The 26,121-nt window shown below is 44.2% G+C and overlaps 4 protein-coding genes across 36 annotated transcripts in view; 2 read left to right on the forward strand and 2 right to left on the reverse strand.

The window, feature by feature from the left end:
* CARHSP1 (calcium regulated heat stable protein 1) overlaps window positions 1-8,998 on the forward strand; it is an 85,062-nt gene extending 76,064 nt beyond the window's left edge. For all 14 annotated transcript variants that reach the window (XM_068908603.1, XM_068908601.1, XM_068908604.1 and 11 more), the window contains one exon: window positions 7,500-8,998. In XM_068908603.1, coding sequence (XP_068764704.1) covers window positions 7,500-7,662 — 163 coding nt within the window. In that variant the 3' untranslated portion in view covers window positions 7,663-8,998. The remainder of the gene's footprint in view (window positions 1-7,499) is intronic.
* Window positions 8,999-10,680: 1,682 nt separating this feature from the next.
* Window positions 10,681-20,180, reverse strand: PMM2 (phosphomannomutase 2). 2 transcript variants are annotated; one of them, XM_068908596.1, is made up of 8 exons: window positions 19,976-20,180; window positions 19,022-19,133; window positions 17,947-18,023; window positions 16,910-17,001; window positions 16,023-16,122; window positions 14,991-15,066; window positions 14,196-14,311; window positions 10,681-12,217 (listed from the first exon to the last, which is right to left on the reverse strand). In XM_068908596.1, the coding sequence occupies exons 1-8, from the start codon at window positions 20,174-20,176 to the stop codon at window positions 12,113-12,115; spliced, it is 879 nt and encodes a 292-aa protein (XP_068764697.1). In that variant the 5' UTR covers window positions 20,177-20,180; the 3' UTR covers window positions 10,681-12,112. The 2 variants fall into 2 exon arrangements, with proteins under 2 accessions (XP_068764697.1, XP_068764695.1); XM_068908594.1 differs by having other exon boundaries at window positions 16,023-16,134.
* On the forward strand, window positions 20,112-23,249 carry TMEM186 (transmembrane protein 186). 2 transcript variants are annotated; one of them, XM_068908597.1, is made up of 3 exons: window positions 20,112-20,204; window positions 20,681-21,324; window positions 22,782-23,249. In XM_068908597.1, exons 1-3 carry the CDS (start codon window positions 20,175-20,177, stop codon window positions 22,945-22,947), a joined length of 840 nt encoding a protein of 279 aa, XP_068764698.1. In that variant the 5' UTR covers window positions 20,112-20,174; the 3' UTR covers window positions 22,948-23,249. The 2 variants fall into 2 exon arrangements, with proteins under 2 accessions (XP_068764698.1, XP_068764699.1); XM_068908598.1 differs by having other exon boundaries at window positions 23,009-23,249.
* The window catches only part of ABAT (4-aminobutyrate aminotransferase), a 73,426-nt gene continuing 70,550 nt past the window's right edge, over window positions 23,246-26,121 (reverse strand). For all 18 annotated transcript variants that reach the window (XM_068908576.1, XM_068908584.1, XM_068908592.1 and 15 more), the window contains one exon: window positions 23,246-25,477. In XM_068908576.1, coding sequence (XP_068764677.1) covers window positions 25,356-25,477 — 122 coding nt within the window. In that variant the 3' untranslated portion in view covers window positions 23,246-25,355. The remainder of the gene's footprint in view (window positions 25,478-26,121) is intronic.

Genomic DNA, 26,121 nt, shown 5'->3' on the forward strand with positions numbered 1-26,121 from the left:
TCTCTAATTACTTTGTTAATAATGTACTGTTAAGGCTTTCATTTCCACCGTCCTTTATCATGATCCACTGTCACAGAATTGACGGTGCTGTTGTAACATCAGCGCTTAGAACAAACCTTGTCTGTTCCTCAGTATCTCCGCTGCTGGGTGTCGTTGCTGGAACAGCAGTCAGCTCGTACAAATACTAGGCGTTCTGGCTGTTCCTGAAATGTAAGAGCTCCCGTGGCTTCAGTTTAGTTCTTCATTCTCTGTCCATTTTTCCTGTAAAAGTGGCACGTTTCCTGGTAGGTGGTAGTCCCACGATAGTGGGGACCAGAGGAAATGCTTGTGGTGCTGACTGTGCAGAGCTTCTCCAGACCTTTGTGCTGGGGAATGGTATAAATTCTTACCATTTCCAAAGGGGAGCCCTGAGAGCACGGGCCGTGGGGTGAAGGAAGGTGGGTTCAGGGGTATCTGCAGTGGTGGTGGTAGATCAGAGCGTGCTTCTGAGCACTGGGTACAAATCCCACTCCTCTGCTTGGCCAGCGTATTTGGGAGCGAGCACACGTAGAAAGCTCATTTACCCTCCAAGCCTTTGCATTACAAACTAGGATTTGGCCTGAAGCCTGTCTACCTGCAAAGGCAAGACAAGGAGATCGCCAGAGAGCAGTGACCAAAAAAAAGAAAAAGAAAAAAAATGTGTAGTCATTCATTTAAGAGTTTTCTTTTGCAGAAGCAGCTGATTTCATGGAACCGAAAAAGCACGGGCAGTGCTTGTGGGTTTTCTGCAGTTTGCTTGTGCTTGGCTCTGAGGGGGAGAATGCTGCATTGCAGAGAGACTTTCAGGCTGTCCTTCAGGCTGAAGTTTCCTGACCCTATATTTAATGATGACATTATAGAACTAGCACTATACTTTTTTTTCCTCTGCTTTAACCCACAGTACCTTTGGGTCCCTGGAGGTTTCCAAGTCTGCTGTCCTTTCCTTGCACATTATGTTGTGACCTCAGGAAGGATTATGCTTATAATGTCTATAATTTAGGAATACTGAATGAGATAGAAGTGATCTCTTAGTGGGAGTCCCAGTGGGATACAGTCCCATTCTGTGGTACTTGGGTTTCTGGCCGTGCTGGAGACTTGCTGTGAGCCAGCTCTTCCCATAGGGAGGAACCTAGCCGTGCCCGGGGCTGTCCCACTTCATCAAGGAAACTGTCTAAACTCTTCACATCCGTAGAGAGAGCTTGTTTTCACACTTCTCTCTTTCCTCTGGTTTTCTGCCGGATCACTATGTTCAATACAAAGCATAGAGGCAGACATCTCATCTTCTGGCTTTTCTGTGCTGCTGTTCTCCTAACGGGGCATAACAATGTGACTTGGAAATTAATTCCTGATTAGAAACAAACTGAGAGCCGAATCTGAGCTGAAAGGAAAGAAACCTTTCTGGCCCCTCTGCCTGGCTCTGTGAACAAGCAGCCAAACAGCTACTGCTGGCCTCCACCTACTGCTTTGGGGCTGCCGGGAAGCCAAACCTGAGCTTTCTGATTTCATTCAAAATACTTCAGTTATTGGATGACTTGTCTGCTTTGAGGCTGCACATTCTCCTTCCTGACATGCTCCTCTTCTGATGCCCTGCTGTTTCTGTTGAAGTATCTGAGATAATATCTGTGGAGGGAGGGGAGGCAGCACAGTATCAGGTCTTATTTGGGAGAGGTTTAAATCCTGGACAGTGTTTTCCAAAGGATTCCTCCCCCCTTCACAGTTGGCTCAGAGCACTCATACCTTGTATCAATGCACGCAGGAATGCCAGCTTGCTGAATTCCTGATTGCGTTGTAACGAAACCTTTCCGGAATCGATATCCCGGCATGCCATGAGAAAAGCTCGGATTTGCAGCATGCTACGTGCTTTGTTTCTGTGACAGAATAGCAACTACAGTGGCTTCTCAGGGAAGGTCTCTGGTACTCTCCACCTAAAGGATTTAAACCATAATAGGTCAATGCCAAGTTTTATACCCTGTCTGCACACCAGTCAATGGGCAGTGCAGAATACTGCAGATACCTGAGCCTGGAGGTTCTTTGTGGTTAATGAGCACAGAACATAACTGCCCTTGATTTTGGTTTCCAAATGCGTAACAGTAGGCATTAACGTGACCGAATCCAAGTTGGATACTTGCAGAAACAAGAATCTTCTGTGCCTCTAACTTATCCGCTCATGCAAGAGGCGATTTTGCTCTGAAGCCCAGATCTTTGTAAAGTTTTGTATCTTGTGCTCACCAGTGTCTTCCTCTTGGGTCATGGTGCATTGCTTTGGGTTGGATTTGCTACTGGAGAGTGAGCACGGAGACATAGCTATCCCTGAACACGGAGGCAGAAAAGATGACTAGAGATCTCACTGGAGAGCTGCAATGAGAGGGAGATGCATCCGTAGCACTGGGAGGGAGGTGCAGCTTCCATCCTAGATGAGATAGCACCCAGTGAAAGTCTCTTTGGAACAGGCCAGAGCCCCCAGAGACCAGGGCACTCAGGTAGTAAAGACCTTGGATATTTATACGTGAGGTTTCCTCAGTGTTTGGACCTCTTTTGCACTTGTATTTCCCAGCTATTAATGTGAGTAGTCCCATCTCTGATGGATGAGTGGCAGCAGTGCTCTTGATTTGCCTGCCAGCCATCTCTGTAAAGTTTAGCTGATTGTGAAACCAAAAATGTCTCCATACCTCTCAGACTGCATGTGACAGCATTTAGGATTAGTAACTCAGAACAGTTCATTCCTCTGTCATGTCCTGCTGTTTAAAAAAAAAAAAAGGCAAGTGTTTTGGGAGGCATGTTGAAGTGTTAACTGAGTGTTTGGAAGTCCACAAGATAATACAGCTCGTTGAACCTGGAGAAGCAGCTAGGCAGTGCAATCCGTTGCAGGCTTGTTGACCAGATAGGCTCTGAATTCATGAAAAACTCTCATTCTAAAATGTTTCCTTTTGACCTAGTCTTTGTCCCAAGAGGCTTAACTAGAGCTTTGGAATATGAATAGCAGCTGTGAGAAGGAAGAACTAGAACATTCCTTATTTAGGTAATTTCCTAATAACCTCCCAGTTTCCTAAAAATAGTGCAGGATAAAATGCTTCACTCTACCAGATTGGCACTGAGCTGGGGAAATGGGAGTTGCTGGATAATCTAAAGTAAATTCTATTGTGTCTCGCTGTGACACTGACATCAGGAGAACGTTTCCTATTTTTAGTTTAATTTGTTGAAATGTCTTAAAGTTCTTTGATACATAGTTGTCCATTGCACTGAATGGGAATATGCATACTAATCTCTTAAATAGTAGTGAAAATCTTCACCTTCATTTTTAGATCAACATTTAATATATACTTAGATGATCTAAATAATATGATTATCTGTGATCTTAGATGATCTTAATGATGTAAAAAGATTTATTCAGTATATATCAGAAAAGATTTCCATGTTTAACTTCCTCTACCAAATGATCCAGGTAACCTGTATTGTAGGTAATGTGATTGTTGCAGAGTGCTGCTTGCCTTCTCTGACCTCTTACAGGTCATTTGCCTCCTAGCGCTTAAGGCAACTTCTTCCTCCTGGAGGATCTTCCTATAACTTGTGCAGGGCTCTGTCATCCAGTGCCGTATTGTACCCCTACTCAGCAGCAGCCTCATCATCTCTCAAGTGTCATTATATTCTTCTGTCTTGACACCACCAAAAATACTGTGCAAGCTGGATGTGCCTGCTTCTAAACATCATTTAGTGACAGCGGTGCTGGAACAAGTATGTATCTACCCAGTGTCACTGTTTCCATGACCAGCAGAAGCAGCTACCGTTTGGTGGGCAAACCCTGTAATAAGAACATTGTTCACAAGCAAATTTAATCAGGCTGCAAACTAAGACCTTTGTCCGCTTGTTTTTCATAAACCCTGGGGGCAACGAGTTAATAATCTCATATTTGGTAGGCACCAAGAGTAACTGGTAGGTAGAAAGCTGCAGGAAAGATTGGGTCTGTGGGAGACTAGTTTGAAGGCTGACGGCAGGGTATGAAATTAAAGCTGTTTGTGTGTCCAGAGCCTTCTCTTACAGCTTTGTAAAGACTAGTCCTGGTTTTGATCACTTAAGTTCAGTCAACAAGCAAGGAAGGAAATAAGACAAACTAGGGGATAACAGAAGAAGTCTTGTTGGGGATAAATGAAGCTTTATCACAAGCTTCAGGCTCTTGCAGTGTCAGTTTATATAAGGTGAGAAAAGAAGAAAGGAAATGATCCCGTCAGTGTAATGCTCAGTTCTGAAAGAAGTTCTTTTTAGTGGAGAAAAATACACCTTTAGCGTTGTGCAGGTTCCAGGGCGAATTTGGCCTTTTTGGCAGAAGGAACAGGAGTAATTAACCTGATAATTCAAACTTAAGAGGTTTGGGTCAGCAAATGACTTTTTAATGAGTTAATGCAGTTTTTTATTTTCTGTGCAGACCAGAGACTGTAGATGATACCACAGCCAGTGGTCTGATAATTGCCCAGGGATGCAGTGGCTAGACGGTGATAACTGAGAACACGTCCTTCAGTCTGCGTTGGCTCCTTTGCTTCTCCTTTCCCTGACACACAGCCTGTCGTACGTTAGGCATACCATTTCTGGGTATATACCAATTCGCTTCCCGGTTCCTTGAGAAGCAGGACCATTTCGGTTACTAGTATGCTTACGAGCCCTTTCTTACCAGGCTACATCCTGGTGTATATTTATATTTCAATTTTAAACAAACGTCACCACAACAAAAAAAAACTCATCATTTTTAGCACTCAAGCTGTGCTTGTTGCTAATTTCTTTTTGTTCTTTGGGAACTTAAAACACTGCCTTTGTGTATTGGCAAGGCTTTTGTGCTTCAAGAGACGGTGAGAACCCACTTTCCTTCCGCATTAATGTTACCTACTGATGTCTTCTGCAGATTTCAAATGTCGACATCACTAAATGCATCTCCTCCTGTTTTACAGAAACTTTTATAGAACGTGTAAGATTCCTGTTCATGCAAAAGACCTTTCATCCAAACATACGACAGCTTCCTGGGTAGGGCATCCGTTTTGTTTGATGCCTGTGGAGCAGTGACTTTGAGTTCACTGCGCACTGTGTGTTCATCTTTTGCGTAGGAATCAAAAGGCAATGCTTGGGGCCATAGAGTGGGCGGCCCTAATTTCAGGAACAGACACTGCTTTGGTTCCAGCTCTGCATAACTGATCTGCCGCTGTTCTCCAAAACATTGTCTGCAGCTGGTCTGAGCTCTCAAAGCCATATGAAGACAAATGTTTCATTACATTTTTTTCCGACAGCTCAGCTGTACTTGAGTCAACATAGACTTTTCACTAGATCTGAAAATTATGAAATAATGTTTCCGGTCACTGTGTTTTTGCTAGTCCTGTGCTCCTGTGTATATATAAAATGTCTGCCCAGTAGTGCCTGCTGCTGAAAGGCATTAGGATTGTTAGGTGTGACTGCAGTCATGCAAGGATTGTGTTGCAAGTCACTGCTAATGGCGATGTGTTTTTAGCGTAAATAGCAACAATCTTGGTTTTTGAGACTGACGGCTCGTTCACCTGAATGAAGTCGTCACAGTTCAGTGCGCTGTAGCAGCATTGTGCTCAGTCGTAGCTGACATCCGTGACGTCCGATGGTCAGCAGAATGAAGACGTGCTCATTTACGCTTTTATCTCTAGTGCTTCTTTTTTGCTGTGGTCTCCAGGTGGGTGCTACCTGATTTCCTCTCTTTGAGGAGGGCTGATTCATAGTGAGTTTATATCACAGAGACCGAGGGCAGCTGTGGAGGCTTCTCTGCACGGTGCTGGCTGTCAGGTCCTAGCATATTCCCATGGTTCTTACAAGTCTCCAGGTCTGCTGACTTCAACGCTAGGTTTTCAGGTACCAGCTAATACACGTGTAATGAGCAGCGAATGAGTGCTTCCCGTCGGGACTGTCTCCTAACTTAGTTTGCATGTCAGTTTTGCTAACAGAGCGGTATCACGCAGCAGTGTGAGAAGTGCGCTCAGCCTTTGGCATAGCAAAACCCTTGACTTGTCGGTGGCTGCAGCTCTCTCCAGTGTCCTGCCAGGACTCAGAGACCGCCCAGGAGGAAGGCCCCCAGTTCTGGCTTCTGCTGGAGTGCAGCCCTCAGCTTTTATCACTCTCTTAGTGGTTTGCAGTGATCAGCGCTTGAGAAAGAATGAAAGGACCATGTGGCAGTGAGGGTGTTTCTTTACCAGGATCAAATCCATCGGCGTGTTCGGCATTCAAGAGATTGAAGTGGGAGAAGTGATGTCATTTTTCCATGTGGCATTCCCACTTTTACTCGTGATTTAACCCTCTCCTGTGTCTCCTGTTGGGGCTCCGTGACCCACTTGTCAGGCTCTTGTGACAGTGCAAAGCTAGCATCTTCTCATACTTGCTTGAAATGTTGTTTCCAAGTCACAGCTTGAGCTACAGAGCATGGTGGCAAAGTCCTTTGGCAGTAAGAAACGTCAATGAATCTCTGCCCCTAGAGGGACAGCAGGTATTGGGTGTGCAACCCCTTCACATCTGAAGGACTCTTACACCTGCTAGAAATGGGGGAAGGGCTATAGAAAGGCAATAGTGGAAGAGGGCAGCCATAGCAGGAGTCTAGAGATGGGGAGGTTGAGTGTAGCAAGCCCAATGCAGGACTGCATTGACAGTTTGGCCTGGAGGCTTTGGAGGTAAATAAAGGTCAGTCAGGGCAGCTGGGGTGGGGCGAGGAAAGGGCTGTCAGATCTGATGAAGGAGGCTTTATCTTGGCTTTTCTGTAAATATCTTTTCTACCTTCAGTTTGTATTTCCGTTTCCCAGGCACCACTCTGAGGAGTTTGGCTTAGGACGGGCTCTCTTGGATCTCCGAGTCCTGCAGTCCCAGGCAGCTCTGGCAAGGGAGTTCAGCTCGGAGAAACAGGGCCTGGGAATGCTTTTAACTCCTCGTAACAGATTTTAGATCTGTATTTAGATATGGTAGGATTTTCAAAATGGTATTGAAACAATCAGTTAGTAAACAATAACTTTTCTTCTGAATTTCCCGTGGGACAAATCATAATTTCTGGTCACTTTTAGCTTCCCCTCTGCATGCCTGCTTACCCTCTCCCATCCCCAGGTACCCAACTGGCAAACAGCATAAACTCTGCCCTCTAGTGCTGCCAGGGAGTAAAAGACTGTAGGAGTGTAATACTTCTGTGCCAGAAGGCGATGGATGTGTGGTTCAAAGCAGTGTTGTCCGAGATCAGGTTAAGCTGATTGATTAATTTTTTAAGGTATATAAGAGCTTGGCAGGGGGAGGGTTGTATGGTGGTGGTGTTTATAGTGATTGCGTAAGATTTTGCTGCGAGACAGCCAAAATCAACCTCAGCTTTGGGCAGCTGATCAGCTCTAATAACAACTGAAGTATCTTGAGCGCATAATATTCATTATGATAAAAATGTAGAATAAGCTGCAAAATAGTAGGAGTGCTTATGTGACTTATGAGTAACTGAAGCTCCCCCTCCACAGTATTGAAGGCGAATATGTTCCCGTGGCAGGCGATGAAGTCACCTACAAGATGTGCACCATTCCCCCTAAGAATGAGAAGCTTCAGGCTGTGGAAGTGGTCATTACCCATTTAGCTCCTGGAACCAAACATGAGACCTGGTCGGGGCACGTCATCAGTTCCTAAGGTATTCGGTGTGGAGCGCTGCCGCTGCGGACACTACGCGTGCGGGGAACTGCACGACAACTGACTTCCGATGAATCTGACCTATCAATATTCTACGTATTGTGTTGGAAGAAATACTAGATTGTCAATAGGGCAGAAGTAGGCCAAAATTGCTGTTTTTACAGCTGGCTTGATACTTAAAAAAGAAAACAGTTCAAAAGTTAATGAAGAAAATCTATCTCTATATATGTATTAATGCGTTTACAAAACTATATTTTAAAGAGACCTAGTTTGTGTGCTTTTGGGGGGCGGAGGGGTTGTTCTCTTTTGTTTTTTTTTGTTTTTTTTTTTTTAACCTTGTGAACTGATTCCAGTAAATGCCCAAGCGAATTAGGGAGAGATTTGAATGAGCAATGGCAGTAGTGAGAGACACGGCTCAGAGGTGCTGTAGGTGCATGAGCGCTCCGTTCCCTTGAGCGGCATTTCTGTGGGTGATAGAACATGCTGCCTTATTGCTGGTAACAGTGCCTGCGCGCATTGGCGAGAGAGAGAGATTCATTGCTGCAATTTGTTTTCATCACGGAAGGACGTTCCCAATGCGAGTAACTGCCTCACAACAGAAAATCTCTGTCTAGTTGTTATGCTCTGACAGTTCTGACAGCAACAACTGGTTACCCTTCAGGTGCAACGTTTTCAGATTACATGTCTGCATATGTGTGGAAGATTATGGTTTTTTTAGAACCTGGATTGTTTGTGAATTTACTTTGGTGCCTTGATGGTTGATTAGCAACAGATTTTATAGGCCAGTACTTAAAAATCATTATAAAAACAAAACAAAAAAAACCCAAAAAACAACGCTTGGTTGCTTCAAGCTAAGCAGTAGAAAGCAGCAGAGTGGTGAATACCTAATAGCCTCTGACTATGGTAGAATTTACACAGATCTGAAGATCGCCATTGATTGCATATAGTTGGTGCATGTCTGCCTCTATAGTTTCACTTGGAGAAGGGGGGGGCAAGATAACTGTATTTCTGAAAAGCAAGTTATCTGCTGTTCAGATCACTGCGTGTAAAATGCTGTGCGAGTTATTCAGTAGGTTCAGCTGTCCTGTTGAAGTAGATTCTGCAGCTGTGTTTCCTGAAAAGCTTGTTTGGTAGGATGTGCTAGGATCACCCTTGCTGTGACTCTCTTCTCTGCCTGCAAGATTCCATGTAGTCAAACCAGTGCAACTGCTCTTAGTTCTGCTCCTACTTGCCTCCCATACATTTTTTTCCAAATGAAGCGTTTTTCTCTATTATGTTCCTAACAGTGGATTTTTATTGACTTTGCAAATAAAAAAAAAAAAAAGTTGGCATGAAACTCTCTTCTCTTAGTTGCATGGAACAGTATAATTATTTCAGTTGCCTGTTCGCAATATTAACAATCAGCTCTTGCAACGTCATGAAATATCTTAAGACTCTCTTTCACAGCAGAAGACTGTGTTCCAAGAAGGTCTACTTTGTGGAGAGCACAGATGTATGAAGGTAATCATTGTCATGGTTTATTTTACCTTAAAGCGTGTTGGTATTACATGATAGGGGTTTGTTTGTTTGTTTGTTTGTTTTTACACCATAAGACTTACTAGTGGTGGGTTTAACACTACCTGGCTTGTGGAGTATCACACACACTGCTTCCTTTACAATAAATGCTAACATTATAATGCTTTAAGAGGTGTGTTTTCAGTCTGCTCGCCACATATTCTGCACTGAAGATGATTAGCACTAAAGATGTCAGCAGCCGTAGGCACCTGCATGTGCACACCTGTAGGATATCCAGAAGTATTACAAAAAGCATTGCAGTATCAACTGATTGGTGTTACCAGAAAAATTATGGAGTAATTTTACGAGTTTTCTCGCTGCTTAATATATTAATGTAGAATATATATACTATTATGTATGTAAATACATTTATTTTCATTAGCGGTTATTTTGTATTAAATATTATTTCTATAAACATATTATTGTAGGAGGAACAGGGAGGGATAGCCTGATTGTTTCAACTAGAACTTGGGGCAGGAAGGCCAGAACAAACATTTTGGAAAGGGCTCGCAGGACAGACCAGCCGAGGTTCAAAAGTGCTGCAGCAAAGTATCAGGCAGGCTGCAGGTGGGGGGACTGCTGAACGCAGGAAGGATTGTGCCTGCGGTGGGTTTTTTTTTTTTTAAACTCACACTAGTGAAAATAGATTGGAAGCACTCACATTCACCTCCCTCCCCCCTAAAAAAGCTGAACCAAGCTGAAGATCATAGTGCAGTGTCTTCTATGATTTTTAGCACAAATAAGTTTATTTTGTAGCAGCACTTGGTTTTGAGAGGGAACTGTAAGATGGCAACAAGGAACTGTGATTTTTTTTTTTTTTTTTTTTAAGAGGCAGGTTGTTTGCCTCTCATCTGTCAGCAGCTTGCACGAGAGGCAGAAGATAAACCTTAGCTATTGGCAATGGTTATGCAAGAATGAATAGCAGGCTAAATTTTAAGATTTTTAATGTACGTAGGTGCATGTATGTATTTGCAGGTACACTATTGTATCTGAGCTTGAGAACACAAATTTGGATGTTGGTCCTGCACAGGTAAGTTTCTGCAAAGACCAGGAACACCCATACAGCAAGTAACCCAATATTCACATATGCCTGTGCACATAGACATGCATGCACATACAGCGCTATTAAAATATGACCAGCTTTAAAGACCTTTTCTGGTCCAAAGTTTGCCTTCATTAAAATTCTTGTACTTTCAGTTCAGCAAGGATACGCATTGCTGAGGCCAACTCATCCTATGGAAGTAGGCGCATAAGAAGTGTGTTAGAAGGCTAGATGCACGAGGACATCAGAGCATTCCTCTCCTTTTTTGTAAGCCCTTTTGGGGATTTTGTTTGGGCACACAGTGTTTTGTTTGGTTGGGTTTTTTTTTTACTGTGTCAACATCATGTAGGCCTGCAGTGGGAAAGATTTAAGTCAGTCAGTCACTTATTGCACTGTGCAGACCAGCAACATACAACAACTGGTATGGTTTGCATATTTTATTTGCCAAAATGACAAGTTATTTGAAACAGTAAATTTTTCTTACTAAAATGAGATTTTTATTTTCCTTTTCTAAAGTAAATTGTTCACACACAGGATACTTTCCTAATGTCAGATAAGAAAAGTAATATTAACAGTTACAGTGATTGGCATGCTTCAACTTGTATCTTAATTGAAACATATTCTTTTGTTTATCTTAGCACTAAAATTTCACCTACCCTTAAAAGTCTTGCCAGGAAAACCAGAAATGAAATCAGTGACAAAAATGTATTTTGCCACTATGCTCAAGTTAGCTTATTGATACTTCTTTATTGTTGATTAAAAAAAAAAAAAAGTCTGTGAACAGTAAAGGTACCATTAATTGTACTGTGCATTGGCACTACAATTGTTTTGAGAGGTAACTCTAGCACCAGTTGGTCTAGCCTTTCCAGTGGTGGTGGGCTCAATACACCTTCTGACCATGCAATGAGGTCAGGGGACTTTAGGCTCAGTTCTGCCTTCCCACTCCCAGAAGGAAAGAAAACGTGTCTCTTCTACTCATCAACAAGAAAATCACAGAGGACAGATAATTCATGTTTTTTAGCACAGAGTAGTATTAAAAAAATACTCTAAAACTTTTATCATTTTTAAATAGCAGCTTCAAAATCAAAACTAGGCATAAAATTTTGCAGGCTAATTTTTAAGGCGGCCATAAATCACATATGGACAGATTTCCCCTGCCCCCAATGTAATTAGTTAGCTAAGAAAGTTTACTAGTTACTCTTCAGAAAAAGGAAAAAAACAAAGACATCAGAATTTGAAAGCCACAGTTCTTCATCTTTTCATATACAGATCGGTAAAGCATTTTATACTGTCTGAGTATCTCAGACAATGCATTAATAAGGGTATCACTTTTTCATTAGATTAGATTTAAACACAAAAGCAGCAAGCAGACAAACTGTGTTACTCTTAAGCACAATATAGCCTCAGTTTTAACCCAAAGCTAGTAGTTAGTCTACGCTCAAGAAGCTTGTGCTGATGGTAGAGGAGGAGGGAGTTCATCTGACCAGAAAACTGAGTGAGTTTTCTGAGCACTGTGAATTACTGTTCCCAAAGTAACGTTTCACAGGAAAACAGATGAGACACCATCAAGTCTTTTGGACTGGTGACTCAAAAACCAACCAGCCCAAAAGAAAACAGAGTAGTTGTGCCAATGGAAACTGTGAAAGGATGGTCCCAAACACGCTCTGCTGTACTCTACCAGTCAGGAAGGTTCCAGTCACTTAAAACACTTCCCTTCGGTAATGACTGATCCACAAAGTACTTGCTATTTATGAGCAATTATGGAAGATAATACAGAATGAAGTAAGATGTTTTGAGTTACTAGGCTGTCTTAACTGTTTTGCAAGTGTGAAGTTGAAAAGAAAAAAAAGTTTTTCATTTAAAAAACAGCTCTTCACAGATTCTTCTTGTATCTTGTGGTGATGTGACACTGTGGCCTTCTGTTCTGGAGTCTGTGAAAATTTCATAGTCATTCCCTCCCTGTAAACAGAAGAGGAAAAAAAAAGCAGAAAAGGATTTATTGTTATTTTAGCTTAGCATACAGTCAGTTGAGGGGAGAGGGCAAAGGCACAAAGGAAATTCTGAAAAGAATCTGAATTGACCTCAGCCTTAAAGGGTTGCTAATCAACTACCAGGAGGACACCTTTAAAGCAGCTTCCTTAGTCAAACTGAAACATAGGCTTAATTTAACTAGTGCTTGTTAGTGCAGTATTCAGGTCACTGCTGCTAGATAGCAATACTGTTATCTTGCTGGCTAACAGCTGGATATTACATTTGAAACTGATTGATTACTAGTCAGAGGATCCTGATGAAAGAAAGTCTTTCCTGTCTTTATAAGAGGATACGCAACCAGCAGAACCACCATTTTCTTTTTAGCAAACAGAAAAGTAGCTAGCATAACTCAACAAAATTGGCAGGGCTGGCTGGAACAAGTCTTTCTTATTCTAAAAGTTTCAGACATTCTTTTCTTATTTCCCTTCAGGTTAATTTCTGAGAGAGACAGTAACTCTTCTAAACCGTAGGAGATAATGTATTGTCACATCTGAGATGCTGTCTTCCAGAAAGCTAAAAACAGCAAACCACCAAGTTAATATAGTTCTGAGATTTTGCATAATGTGTTTTTAACACACCTGTGCTGAAACTTCAGCAGACCACCACAAACACTACCACGAGCTAGCTTCCTGGCCTGGGTGTTAGAATTGGTTGTGAAAGCAAAGAGTTTGCAGTAGAAGTTTAGCTGTGTTTCTACTTTTATATAACAACTCAGTATTGATTTTTTAATTGTTCAATTTTTAATATTAAGGCATAAAGCTTGTTACCATGTGCTGGTTATCATTATCTGTATTTGTAACTAGTTTGCATTAGTCTCTTCTTTCCAGCTTGCTTGTTTCCTTTCCTCTCGGCTAAACCAGTGTTAACATTTGTTGTTCCTGTTTTGGCCTTGGTAGCTATGGGTTTGACATGACATTTGTAATTGGTTACTAATCACAGGAGAGTGACAAAAGGTTCTTTCACAGCTGGCTCAGTGAGAAAGGAGTCACCTGCAAGAGCAAAGATCCCTGTAAGAAGTTCATGCACTACAGGAAACAGAGTACCTACTTTTTGTGGTGCTTGCTACCCTGCTTGCCAGCGAGTCAACACCAAGTCCTGCTTCCTCAAAACAATGCAAATGCTTCACTGCTAATTACAGGGTTTAAACCAGCTGTCCATAAACTCATTGCCAGAGGGAGAGGTGATTGCTTTTGCAGCCAGCGTCAAGGGGAAAAAAAAAGAATTTAAAGCTCGTCTTTTTCTTATAAAGCTTAGCCTGTTCTCAAAAGGACCAATGCAGTCCCTTGGCTGTGTTCAGACAGCCTGAATTTCAACCAAGTGCTTGTGCCTGCTGTTGTTCCCTTTGGCTAGCTCTCGTCAGTTCTCTGCTTAGTATTCAAAAGCCTCTGAATCACCCTGCAGAAGCCTTCAGCGTTGTGTAGTTCTCTCCCCTGACTAGGGACAGGGATTAGATATAATTTCAGTTCCTGAATGTAGGGACAGATGCAGCAGTTAGCAAAGAAAGAGTATCAAATTCAATGGAAAAATTAGTATGTTTAATCACCAGCCAACAAGAAACGTCTATCTTCTACCAAACTACCATCAACTACCGAACAGGATAAATCAGTTTTAAAAACCTAGGTGGCTTGACTTTATAACATAATTACAGAACGTTAAAATATGTTCCCATATTAAACCTGTGAAGAACATTGTGTTCTCTTGAGAGAACCGAACAGAAATCTATGCTCATGGCAATCTCTCAGCATTAAGCTGACCAATGCTACGCAGCCAGTGAAAGACAGGCACGCATTCACACTTATGCTCAGCCTTCAATTTGCTGTCAGGCATAAGACACCTGATTAGAACCTCTATGGCTTGTAGTTTAAAATAGGAGCTCTGAAACATATATACAAAACAATATACTCACTGGCATAGTCTTATCTCCAAAGAAATAAATAGTCTTGTAGTCATCTTTGGTAACAATTCCTAAGCAGTACCTCTTATCCCAGCCATCTGGAAACACATCAAAGCTTATCTGGCCTCCTAAGATAGACATGAACCAAGCAAATTGCTTTATTATAAGAACACATTTGTGAAGGAGAGAACAAGTGACATTTTAAGGCTTTCAAAATACAAAATACAAAAAGGAGCAAATTAGCCTTTTAAACAAAGTCTAACAAACAAAAATTGCGACTTCATTATTACCAACTCTGACTTGAGATTAAATCTGTTTCCTATAGGGATTTTTTTTTTTTAAATATCAAAGACTGTGAAAAAGTGTCAGTTTCTCTTTAAACTTGCATTTGCTTTTGGATTTTCTTTCCTCTCCTTCCTCCCACACAATGCAACTACAGAACTGAAGAACCAAGGGCTACTAGAACCGTACTAATGTCATAAGTATTTCTGATCAAAACTGATTAGCAGAAACAACGCTGACTAATCAGAAGTATGTAATAGGTTTTGAAAATGAGCAGAATCAGTCACATAACTGACATGAAAAGACAATCACCTAACGACAAGCAACAAAGTTCCCTTTGTTGGTGGATTTCAATTAAAACGTACTAAATGAAAGCCTAAAAGGAAAAAAAGCTTAATCTTGCAGGCGATGCCTGCAACCACCCCCACAGTGAGAACTGTCATACAAATGAGAGGTTGTCATATCTATGAAAGGACGTGATTTGTTTTAAGTGTAATTTAAATGAAATCATTTTAAATGTGATACCTATAGAAAACGTGAGGCCTTTTCCTGCAAATTCTCTTTGTAAATCAGCTACAAATTTCTCTCTTATGTGTTCCTTCTGTTAAGGAAAAAAAAAAAATGCATCGGTTACGTGCTGTGTTATTTCAATGTTTTTTAAAAAAAAGAACATCCAACAAAATACACCAAGGTAGCATCACTGGTGTGATACAGTTATATTCTGTTAATACTTAAAGTATGTTGAGAATATTTCCACATCAATCTGTTAACAAGTTGTTAAAAAAAAAAAAAAAAAGAGACAGCCAAACTTGACATATGTACTGTGATACTCACATTTCTGTTCGAAAAATCTTAAAATACTAATGAAGTATGCCTCATCTCCTGTTAAAAGATCAGCTTTACAGCAGGGGGAGACTGAGGCACAGAAACAGTCTTAAAAGTGCCATATGCTCCAAAAATGGTATTTTCAGAATGCCTTGGGCTTAGATGTGTTTAGGCATCCATTAACTGAGTCATAGTTCTGTTCCCTCCTACACCATAACAACTTTTTTTGACTTGATAGAAAATCTGAACTCAGGTAGCATGGCTCAGATTCATTTCAGCCTTGCACAGTTGACTGTGTACAAGGGGGATAAAAGATCAATAGTTTGGTCACAGCTTTTAAATTTTTCTTTAAAAGGCTTAAAAGATTTGAGAAGAAAAGGAATAGCTTTATTGGTGCGAACAGATACAAAAGCTGGTATACTGAAGAGCACTCCAGGGAAGTAGGGTTTCCTCTCTGACACAGCTTTTCAGGAACATTTGCGTAGCAGTACTCTGCATAGAGTACTGAAGAAACGAACCAGACCTACCCTTCCTGCAAATCACTGTACTATCGCTTCAAAAAGCTAGCTATTGTATATATTTCCTGAAGCCTGAACTAAGAAGTTTGTTCAACCACGTGGTAAGAATTAAAATGAAAAAATCAGATGAAGTGCAAATGCTTTTTTAAAATCGTAACCCGACCATAACTGCCTCTTTCAGAACAGTTGTATATTTCTGAGAGACATAACTCACCTTGTCAAGTTCATAGAACTCAATGCGTTCTTCCTGGCTGCAGCTTCTTCCAATGGGGGACACATTTAACATCCCATTTCGGAACTCAATAAAAGTACCCCTGAAAAAACAACTGATTAGCAAGACGGAAAATAGATGAGAAATAGCTCAAAATACTGAATATCACAGTGAGGTTTCATTTAATTCTGAAGATAACGGGAATCAGAGGTCTCCTTCAGCCTCTCATCTTATGCATAAAAGCACAACGTGAATACCTCTGGCACCAAGGAGTGCCGCACTTTTCAGAGTTTTATGCAAATCTAGCATCCTCAACATTGTCCTTACTGACTTCTGGTTTTAAAAGTAAACTGGAGCATCCTGTCAGCCTGACTTTCATACCCTGAGAAGCCAGTCTTTTAGCTCTTGGCTGAAAGGACAGAATTTAGAGCAGCCTTGGCAGAGCTAGCCAGCCTCACAACTGATCTTACTGCAAACTTCTATTCCCTGGAAACCACTGTGCTAAAGAATTCCAAACGTACCAAAGGTATGGAGAATTTCAAGGGTATCAACATTTCCTATAAAAAGTTTAATTTCCTTCCTTCCTTAAGTGAAAACAATCAGGATTTCATATCCTATAGAAAGTCTTGCCCATCAAAATCCAGAAAGACAGAAAATAAACAGTTCTGGGAGTACCTTTGAATAAAAAAACATCTCGTAATCCTTTTTCACCTGCTCCAGTTGGGAGCTTGTCTTTGTATGCGTGGATTGCTCTCTGTCTCTGTTTCAAATATAGTGCTCCTAAAACACAAATTATTTGTTTTCTGCTGAACTAACAGTCTGCTTTACATATTGACGCTCAACACCAACACAGAGAATAGAGCGACTCTGAGGTGCACGTATGGACGTACCTTTTCTTTGGCAGTTTAATCTTTGCAATGTAACTCAGGCAGTAGTTGATTAGATCTTGAAGTATGTCCTCCCCCAAGTGACCCTGAATGTTCTAACAGAAGAAACATCTTTTAACCAAGGGTTCAGAATTGGAGATTCTAAAAAAAAAATAGGTCACGTGGAGAACACAGATGCTGGATACTCAGATACAGTTAATACCAGGAAGAAACAAGCCTTCAAGAAATAACTCAGTTGACACAAATGTGATACTGACTACAGGCTCCCATTCTTTTACTTTTTAAACCCTAACAACAAACTCCCATTTAACGTGTTCTGTACAGGCACCTGCTTTATAAGTAAACAGTGGGGGCCAAAGACAGAAGACCAAAACAAAAAGTCACAGTTAACGTCTACTGTAGCCAAGCGTGAAGAAATGGAGATCATTACCCCAATAAATTGGGAACCACTGCACGAGTCAGCAGTCTCAGTCAGGGTCTATTTTATTTTATTTTTTTAATCTGCATTAGTTATGTAGAAGCAGCAAAGGTGATTAGGGTATCTAGAATCAGTTGTACATTTCCATCCATTTAGAGCGTTTACTTCTAGCTTACGCAGTGTATCAGAACATATACTCCCTAATTATTCCTAACGAGCAGCTACAAGAGATCCAATGGATTTGCTGAACCCTAGGGCTAACGGACATCAGCTATGACATGCCATCTCCCATAGGAACTCTGCGAGCAGGGGCCCCAGCCGCATTTCCTACGGATAAGTTGATGGAAACGTTGTTCCAGGATTTTCACTGTTCTCATTGGGCCAGCCAATCTAGGCTCCCAATTTCTTTTGGTTTTGGGAACACTCCAGAGGAGAAAGCTTAAGATGAAGATCATCATTGCACAAATCAGAGAGCCAAATGAATGATCTGTTACAGAAATAACGAACAGAAATAGCAGCAATGTCAGCCTTAATTAGGAGGCTGATTACAGAAGACTGCTCTGTAGCAAGAAAGCAAAATCTTGGTTGGAAAATTTCAGTTTACTGGAAATTTCACACATACCTGCTTGCTCAAGAATTTCCCATCTTTGTATGCTACAAGACCGTTTTCTGGAAAAACGTAGTCAAATTTTTCAACCACTAAAACCAAACAAAAAGGCAGTGGTTTATAATTTTCCCCTAAAACATTGTATTTTTAAGGAAAAATCTTCTCAAATAGGTTAAAATACAGTAAACATTAGATGATAAAAGCATGAAAAATTTAACAGCATCACACTGAACACAAGATCAAACCCACTCATTTCTGCAGTCATTTCTCTCACCAAGATTAACACGCACCTCAAATCATATTGAGGTCTTTCAGTTCCGTTACTTGTATTTTGCTTAAAGGCACTTCCTCTCCCGCAGATGCTTTTTTTGCACTTAAATGTAAGGATTACTGAATTCTTAAATATTGCAAAAACCTGACAGGCAGCCTGGCTAGAGAGCAAATAAAAGACTACTATTTTAGAGCTGTTTTTTCGACAGTACATTAGATGACTGGCCAACATGAGGTGACTGGGAGTTGCCAGAGCCTTACTACAGCGCAAGGTAAGACGACTTGCTGGAGACCACTTTTAGGCCAAACAAGTTCTGACTGGTGCATTACCAGAAGGCTACTAGCAGCAGCATCAATTATGTAAAGACCATTACCTCACCATACGTCTTTTGTACAAAAAGAGAAACGCCTCTCATAGGGCTAAAGCAAGGACCCATCTCTGCCTGGTAATCCCACAGCTGATGAAATCGGGTCCCTCTGGGATAAGCTGACAGCCGAGGAGCCTCTACGCATAGGCGTTACATACGTCATTCAGTTTTAAAAGGGCAGCGTTCAAACGGCTCCCTGAGATACTACCACAAAGTCCGAACTGCACAGTTACTTAAGTATCTTCTTAAAGGTTGGTTACTATCTGTAAAATGCAAATGCAGTTTCTGAACGACTATAAATAACTTTCCACGAATTGAGCGGAACAGATCAAAAGCAGGAAAAGGGGAGCTGAGAAGCGGGAAGGGGGAGAGCGGGCGGGGTTCACGTTCAGCCTCCAGAGGGTGCTTCTGAGCGCCGAGGCGGAAGGGGCCGCCCCGGTCGCTCCCGTTACCGTCGTCACCGAGCTGCTCCTTGATCTTCTCGAGGTCCGAGCCGCCGACGACGCCCACTCGCACCTTCTGGCGCAGCGCCTGCAGGAACTCCGCCATTTCCGTCGCGATCTTCTGGAGCCCCCGAGGGAAGAGCCAGAGCGGTCGGGCCGGGGCCACCAGCCGGCAACCCCGCCCAGGGCCCTGAGGGGCGGCGGGGGGGGGGGGGGGGGGGGGTCCGCCCGCCGAGGGGCCGAGGAGCCGGGGGGGGGGGGCCCGCCCGCCGAGGGGCCGAGGGGCGGCGGGGGGGGGGCTCCGCCCGCCGAGGGGCCGAGGAGCGGCGGGGGGGGGGCTCCGCCCGCCGAGGGGCCGAGGAGCGGCGGGGGGGGGGCTCCGCCCGCCGAGGGGCCGAGGAGCGGCGGGGGGGGGGCTCCGCCCGCCGAGGGGCCGAGGAGCGGGGGGGGGGGGGGTCCGCCCGCCGAGGGGCCGAGGAACCGGGGGGGGGGGGGCCCGCCCGCCGAGGGGCCGAGGAGCGGGGGGGGGGGGGCCCGCCCGCCGAGGGGCCGAGGAGCCGGGGGGGGGGGGCCCGCCCGCCGAGGGGCCGAGGAGCCGGGGGGGGGGGGTCCGCCCGCCGAGGGGCCGAGGAGCCGGGGGGGGGGGGCCCGCCCGCCGAGGGGCCGAGGAGCCGGGGGGGGGGGGGCCCGCCCGCCGAGGGGCCGAGGAGCCGGGGGGGGGGGGGCCCGCCCGCCGAGGGGCAGAGGAGCCGGGGGGGGGGGGGCCCGCCCGCCGAGGGGCAGAGGCAGCACTCCCTGAAGCGCGCCCAGGGACCCGCAGGGAACACGCGCCCCCCCCCCCCCCCCTCCCCCGCGGCGCCTCGGGCCGCGACACAGGCCCCGGGGCGGCTCCTGCCCCGCCGCCCCCGGCAGCCGTTGGGGAGGGCAGGGTGGAGCCGGGCCCGCCGCCGCCGCCACACTCGCCTGCCGCGGCGCCGTGAGGGTGCCGTCCACGTCGAAGAGGCAGAGCACAGCGGGCCGCGCCGCCGCCGCCGCCATAGTGCCCCTGGCTCGGCGGGAGGAGGGCGGTACCGCCGGCCCCGCCCCTCCCCTCGCCTCCCGCCCCGTCCCGGCGTGCAGCGCGGCGGCGCAGGCGCAGCTGGTGGGCGGCGGCGGGGGCGCCATGGCGGCGGCGGCTGCGGCGGCGGCGGTGGTGAGCGGCGGGTTGCGAGGGCCGCGGGTCCGGGCCCGGGCCCGAGCCCCGGGGCGGGGGAGCCGGGCCGGGAGCGGAGGAGGCGCCGGCGCCTCGGGGGCCGGGGCCGGGGCCGGGGCCGGGGAAGCGGCCGCCTGCGGCTGGCGGCCCCGCTCCGGCGGCCGGCGCGCTGCTCGCCGCCGGCTCGTCCCTCAGGCGCTCGCTGAGCGCTCGGCCGGCGGCCGCGGGGCCCTTCCCTGCCTCGGCGAGGGCCGCGCTCGGTGCGCTGGTTTGGTGTCAGTTCTGCTGCGGAAAGCGTTTTCTGCCCTCATCTGCAGAGGCGCAGGGGTGGCTGTCAGTCTCCCGGCGTAAAGCCCGCGGGTACGGGGGGGTCGAGCGGGCCGCCTCGGAGACAGGGCCTGAGCCGCTCGTTTCCTTGCGGAGACAGCCCAGGCATGCCGGCTTAAATGTTGCGCCGTGCGAATGTTTTCTTACAGGCTAGACTCTGCGTCGTTAGGAGTAAGGTCCGCACGAGCCCGTCTTTGGGCAGAAGTCTACACAACGAGCCCTGGACGAGCCTGTGGAGGAGCGAAGGTGTTGGTCCGTCGTGCCGCTTGGGCACGTGGGGGTGTTCGCAGCGGCCGGGCCGGCGAGCTAGCGGAGCGCGTGCCTACCTCGGGGCGCCGCCAGTGCTGTGCGCGCGCCCCTGCCGTCCTGCCCCCGCCGATGGGGTCCGGCCAAAGGCCGTGGATGAGAACACTGAAGAGTTCAGGCTGGTCTACAGATTTCCAGGCATTAAGTACTGTAGAGTGCTCTCGAGAATGAAGCTGTTACAGACTGCCATCACCACCGTCATGCTGCCTCCTGTCTGTTACCTGTATCTGCACGACCAGGTTTCTCAGACTATCCTGTTGTATACAGCTGGCATTGCTTTCTTCGCTGGTGGGATGTTGTATGGTATGAGCTATTTTTTCAGACGAATCATTGGACTAATCTACTTAAATGAAACTGGCAGTACTGTCAAAGTGGCCCACTTGACCTTTTGGGGAAGACGGAAAGACATTCTCTGTCCAACGGAGATGGTGATGACTTTGGGTGATGTTGGAGATGGCAAGGAGGAGTTACTTCTCCAGTTCAAACGGTATGATAGTACAGATATCTTATATTTTACGCTTAAGTTTGGCCAGATTGTAGATAGAGAGAAGTTTATCCAAATATTTGGAGACCTTGACTGATGCAGCAGCTAATTTCAACTGACTGTGATTTTTGCATGGTCATTGTGCTTATTCTTCTATGAAGTTTAGTGATTATACCAAACTGACGCAATGCCATTATTCTCCTATGCAAAGTCTTCTGGTAAGTGAAAGCAGAAGTGCTAAAGAACGATCCCCTTGATTAGATTTCCTTATAGCTGGTTTAAGTAGGATCTCTTCTGTTTTGGATACAGTGAGTGTGCCTAGGGTGCAGTCACCAGCAGCTGTAAATCCAAATCGTCTTGCTTGGAATGTGCAGTCACAAGTGCGATTGCTGATGCCGACTCTTTCAGCTTGCCTCCTAGACTGAGTGGTTTTGAACATTAAAAGCTATTGAAGGGAAACGCAGTACCATGTCAGAGCATCCTCACTTTAAATTGACTGTTTTTAGGAAACTTTGGGCTAACTGGGAAGCCTCTTCAAATTAAAACTTTTCTCATATAAGCATATAATAAGTAGTGCTGGATGTCACAGAGGTAAGACAGTCACGCATTAATGAAATTATGGGATACCTGGAAAGCCTGATATATAATGCCATAGCAGTTTTTGTAGCAGCTCATAAAATCAGTGTTAAAGAAACGTTCCTTTGACCAGCTCTTGTGAGCGCTCGTGATGGGGTGGAAGGAGGTCTCTTAGTTCACCTCCCTGAAGATCTTGCTAACTTGGCAATGCAGGGGTGCATGCTGCAAGGTAAATTGACAGTTAGTTGTAAGGGTAAGTTAAAGACTGGGACAGCATTTCAGGAGCCTCTAACAGAAATTGCTTTCCTACTGAAATAGAGGAGAAAATATACACCTGAACCTGTCAGTTAGAGGGACAGTGTATGAGCCCTTGATCAGTGTTTTTCAGTTTGTATTTTAATAATCATCTTCTGAAAACTTGAAAGTATATGCTCTTCATTGCATATGTTCATGTTGTGTTTGTTTTAGGCTATAGATGTGAATGGCACATTTAATCAATGCTGTAACGCTTGAGTTGCAAAAACTGGAGTAAACATTGCAAAATACCCTTCTACTTACTAGATTTGGATACGCCCCCCCCCCCCCCCTCAACCCCTCGCAGTCTGGGTTAATAACTTAAAAGATAGAAGGTAAAACAACCAAGAGCTATGTTATATTAAGACTGAAAGTGTAATAGGTGGGGTTTCTGTTCAGTCAAACTTGTAGAGTTGATCACCTCAGCACCTGTGGCCGTGAAGGACATTGGATTTGTTCTGTGGGGTTAATAGGAGTCTTCCTTTGCTAAAACCAAGACCTGGCTAGAAATAAGGGGCAGGGTTTAACGCCAAGAAAGACTCAAGCCTGATCGCTTGTAACATGTAAATTTTTTTTTTTTGAATTGTCAGAAGCAAGTTTACTACTTGCACTGCTGTTCTAGCTGTTACTGCATTCGAAACAACGGCAAATAAACCAGCGCTCAGCAACAGGGAAGTTTGGAGTGTTCTTTTTCCCCGCCTCTCCCCCTCAGGCCTGTTCAAACCTCTGTCTCCTGGGGCGGGGGGGAATCAGTAGCTGTAGATAAGTAAAACGGCCATTAAAATGCACAGCTTGACCATGATTTCTTATTTTTTAGTGTTGAACTTTTCCTAATGGCGTCCAAATTATTTTAAGCTTGGACTGATAAAGTGGTACAGCAATATCAAAAGGAAAAGAGAAATTGCTCTTGCCTTAAACACCATGGCAGCAAGACACCAGCTGACTGAAGTGGGCTGTGTATACTGCACGTTCTGGATGCTCAGCTCTGTTAGAATGTGCTTAGTATGCGCCAATGATTCAGTTTTGGAGTGTACAATAAAGGGCCGTAGAGAAGTTCATTTATAAATATTTTATTTAAGAATACTGATTACACGAGATGTAATTTTTATGGAGCTGTGTGCAGAGTTACTAGTTACACCATGACGTATAGTTAAGTATTTGTTTAAACATTTATTTGGCACTGTCCACAGTACACTGTAAACAATATTAACGTTATTATGCTTCAGCTGCAGTGCTTTATATATTTTCTAACATGATTTCATCAACATGTTGTACACCATTATACAGTTAGTGTCAGTAAAAATTATAAAAACACATAGAGTATTCATAATAAAAGAAGTGACGATGTGGTAAGACTTCAAATTACTGGACCTTTGCTTCTGTAAAAGTACAAGACTTGCTAGAGACATTTACTAAAACTACTGCACTGATATGTTGAACAAACTAATTTTCAAAATGCAGTGAAATATATTCTCAGTTTGACTTTCCTCTTGATGCTAACATGCTTACTAGGACAGTGATGGCAATGAGGTTTTGTTGAACGCCTGTTCACCAGTCTTTGTGGAAATCTCGAGATTTCCACAACATCTGTTCAAAAACTTGCTCAGATTCTGACCAGCGGGCACCAGAAGTCGGGTTCTGTAGAGTTTTACAGAAGTCCCATTATTTTGAAGCTAGCCGAAGTGAGATTTCTTGAGTTGCTTTGTACCAGTACTCAAAAACTGTAAGGGGCAAACCACAGTTAACACTTATTAAAGCAGATAAACTTTGCACATTTTAGTAGCTTTATTAAAGATGCATAAATCCCTTAACTGCCTTGTATCATTACATCCTTAAAAATTGTGGTTAAGTTGCTGATAGGGCAGCCAAAAAGTCAGATGTGGTCTTTATTTGTTGGTGTGTAACAAAGCTAATAATCAAAATTTAGAAGCTTGTTAGCTAAGAAATGGAAAAAAAAAAAAAAAAGGCACCAGACACAGTTCAAGTCAGCCTTAAGGAAATAGCAAAGAGTAAATATCAAAGAGGTGTCCAAAACAGTTATCTGAAGATAAACAGATTAATGAATTGCTGACACTTTTTGATCCTGTGCCTTTCTAGGAGACCCCTGGAAGCATGGCCGCCTTAGAATAAACTATTAAAGCAACAGAAATACTTTGCGTTTCAGATGTGCATTTAAAACTAGGCCTTGATGGCAATGGCACTGATGTCAGGTAGTGGCTAAAATAAAGCAATTCAGTTCTGCTGCAGTTTCACAAACTACCTTAAGTAGTCATACAGAACTTGTAATATCGAAATGAATGGCTATTATGGGCTATTATGGGCAAAAAGTAAAATAATCCCAGATCATTCTAGATTGCTGACAGGTGCAAGGAAGTATGTGCTTCACCTGTTACTCTCAGCTTTAGTAAATAATACCCTTCTGGGTATAACTTTCTCTGTACAAATTTGATTGTAAGAGACAAGTCAAAGTTTTAAAATCTAGGGTGAAGAAAGAAGTGTAAGTACTTCAGTTCCACCTACAACACTGCACATGTGGCTGAGCGCATTAACATCTCTGAAGCATCATGTGTAGGCCGAAGGCTGGGTACAGTAGCTGATGGCGTCCTGATCCGGTTGGGTATGGCAGACTTCTGTATTCAGGGGAATAAAGCTGGCAATTATGCTGTAAAATAGTGTACTTGGCAGTGGTGGAAAGCAGAGCTTTCCTTGAAACACCTACTTTATCCCAGCTACCATTAGAGAATGGCACTTTCTGCATGGCAGGCACGCAGCCTTAACTTTTATGCCACGCTTGAAGGCTTGTTGCTGCTTCTGAACGTGAGTAAAGCTACTGTGATTATCTGTGAAAACACAGATTGTACTACGTCATATTTAGACAACCAAGGAGTCAGGGCCATGAATGTAGGGAGGACTCTGCAATTAATATGGCCCAAGCCCGAAGACGGAGGGCCACAGCTTCTACAAATGCAGGGTGCAGGACAGCGGCTGGTGACCAGTACCAATGCTCTGCCTGTGTCCAGAGTTTGCACGGAGGAGCTTGCCTTGTGCAAGACACAACACAAACTTCAGTTTATGACTTTACACTTATCTTGTAAGTGGAGAAGACATGAATTAATGCAAACTAATTTCATAATCTGAGCTGTTCAATGTGAGGGAGCTGCTTTTTACTTAAAGTTTGCCAAGATGTCACTGAAAATGTTCAGAAAGAGGTGCGCGTGATGATCCTTGAAGATCAGCGTTGGACGAAAACGAACAGATCTGTCACCACAGCCTCCCAGCACAACACCTAGGACAAGAACAGCTATTTTAGTCATTTCCATCTTCGCCAAACATTCAGAACATACTGTTCTCTCAGAGTGAAGTCAACCTCACTGCAGAGGGCCACCATAAGTTTCCCACCTCACTGCTAAATGCTCTGAAGAGCACATACAGCACATAGTCAGTGGTGCAAAGGGCCCTCAAGCTTTACAGCAACTCAGAAGAACGCTGCAGGTGCCTGTGGCTGCTCTGTAAATGCTTGAAATGGTGGAATTTGGCCGAATGTCAAAGGAAAGAGTCCATCCAAAACACAGCTTAAGCAGCAGCTAAGACGTCAATGCTACAATGCTCTACAGGTTGAGCACCTCAATCCCAGAACAAGACACAATAAGGTTTCTTTGCCTTTTTTTTTTTTTTTTAACTCCACTTCATTGTTAAATGAAAAAGACTTCATCGTTAAATACAAAAAGTTAACACATCTCAGTGCTGACAGATTTTTCTTGCACTACCTAAAAATGCAGAGTATTCCCTTGATTCAGAAATCAGTTAATTCTTTGAAAGGTTTTTGAACTATGAAAAATCCATACTGTTGAGCTGTGTCAGCTTCCCTTGCCTCTAAGCTAGCTACCTTACCTTTGCATACCATGAAACGGTCACCTTTTCTCCCACTAG

The sequence above is a fragment of the Struthio camelus genome, chromosome 15, assembly GCF_040807025.1.
Source record: "Struthio camelus isolate bStrCam1 chromosome 15, bStrCam1.hap1, whole genome shotgun sequence".
NCBI classification, from domain to species: domain Eukaryota; kingdom Metazoa; phylum Chordata; class Aves; order Struthioniformes; family Struthionidae; genus Struthio; species Struthio camelus.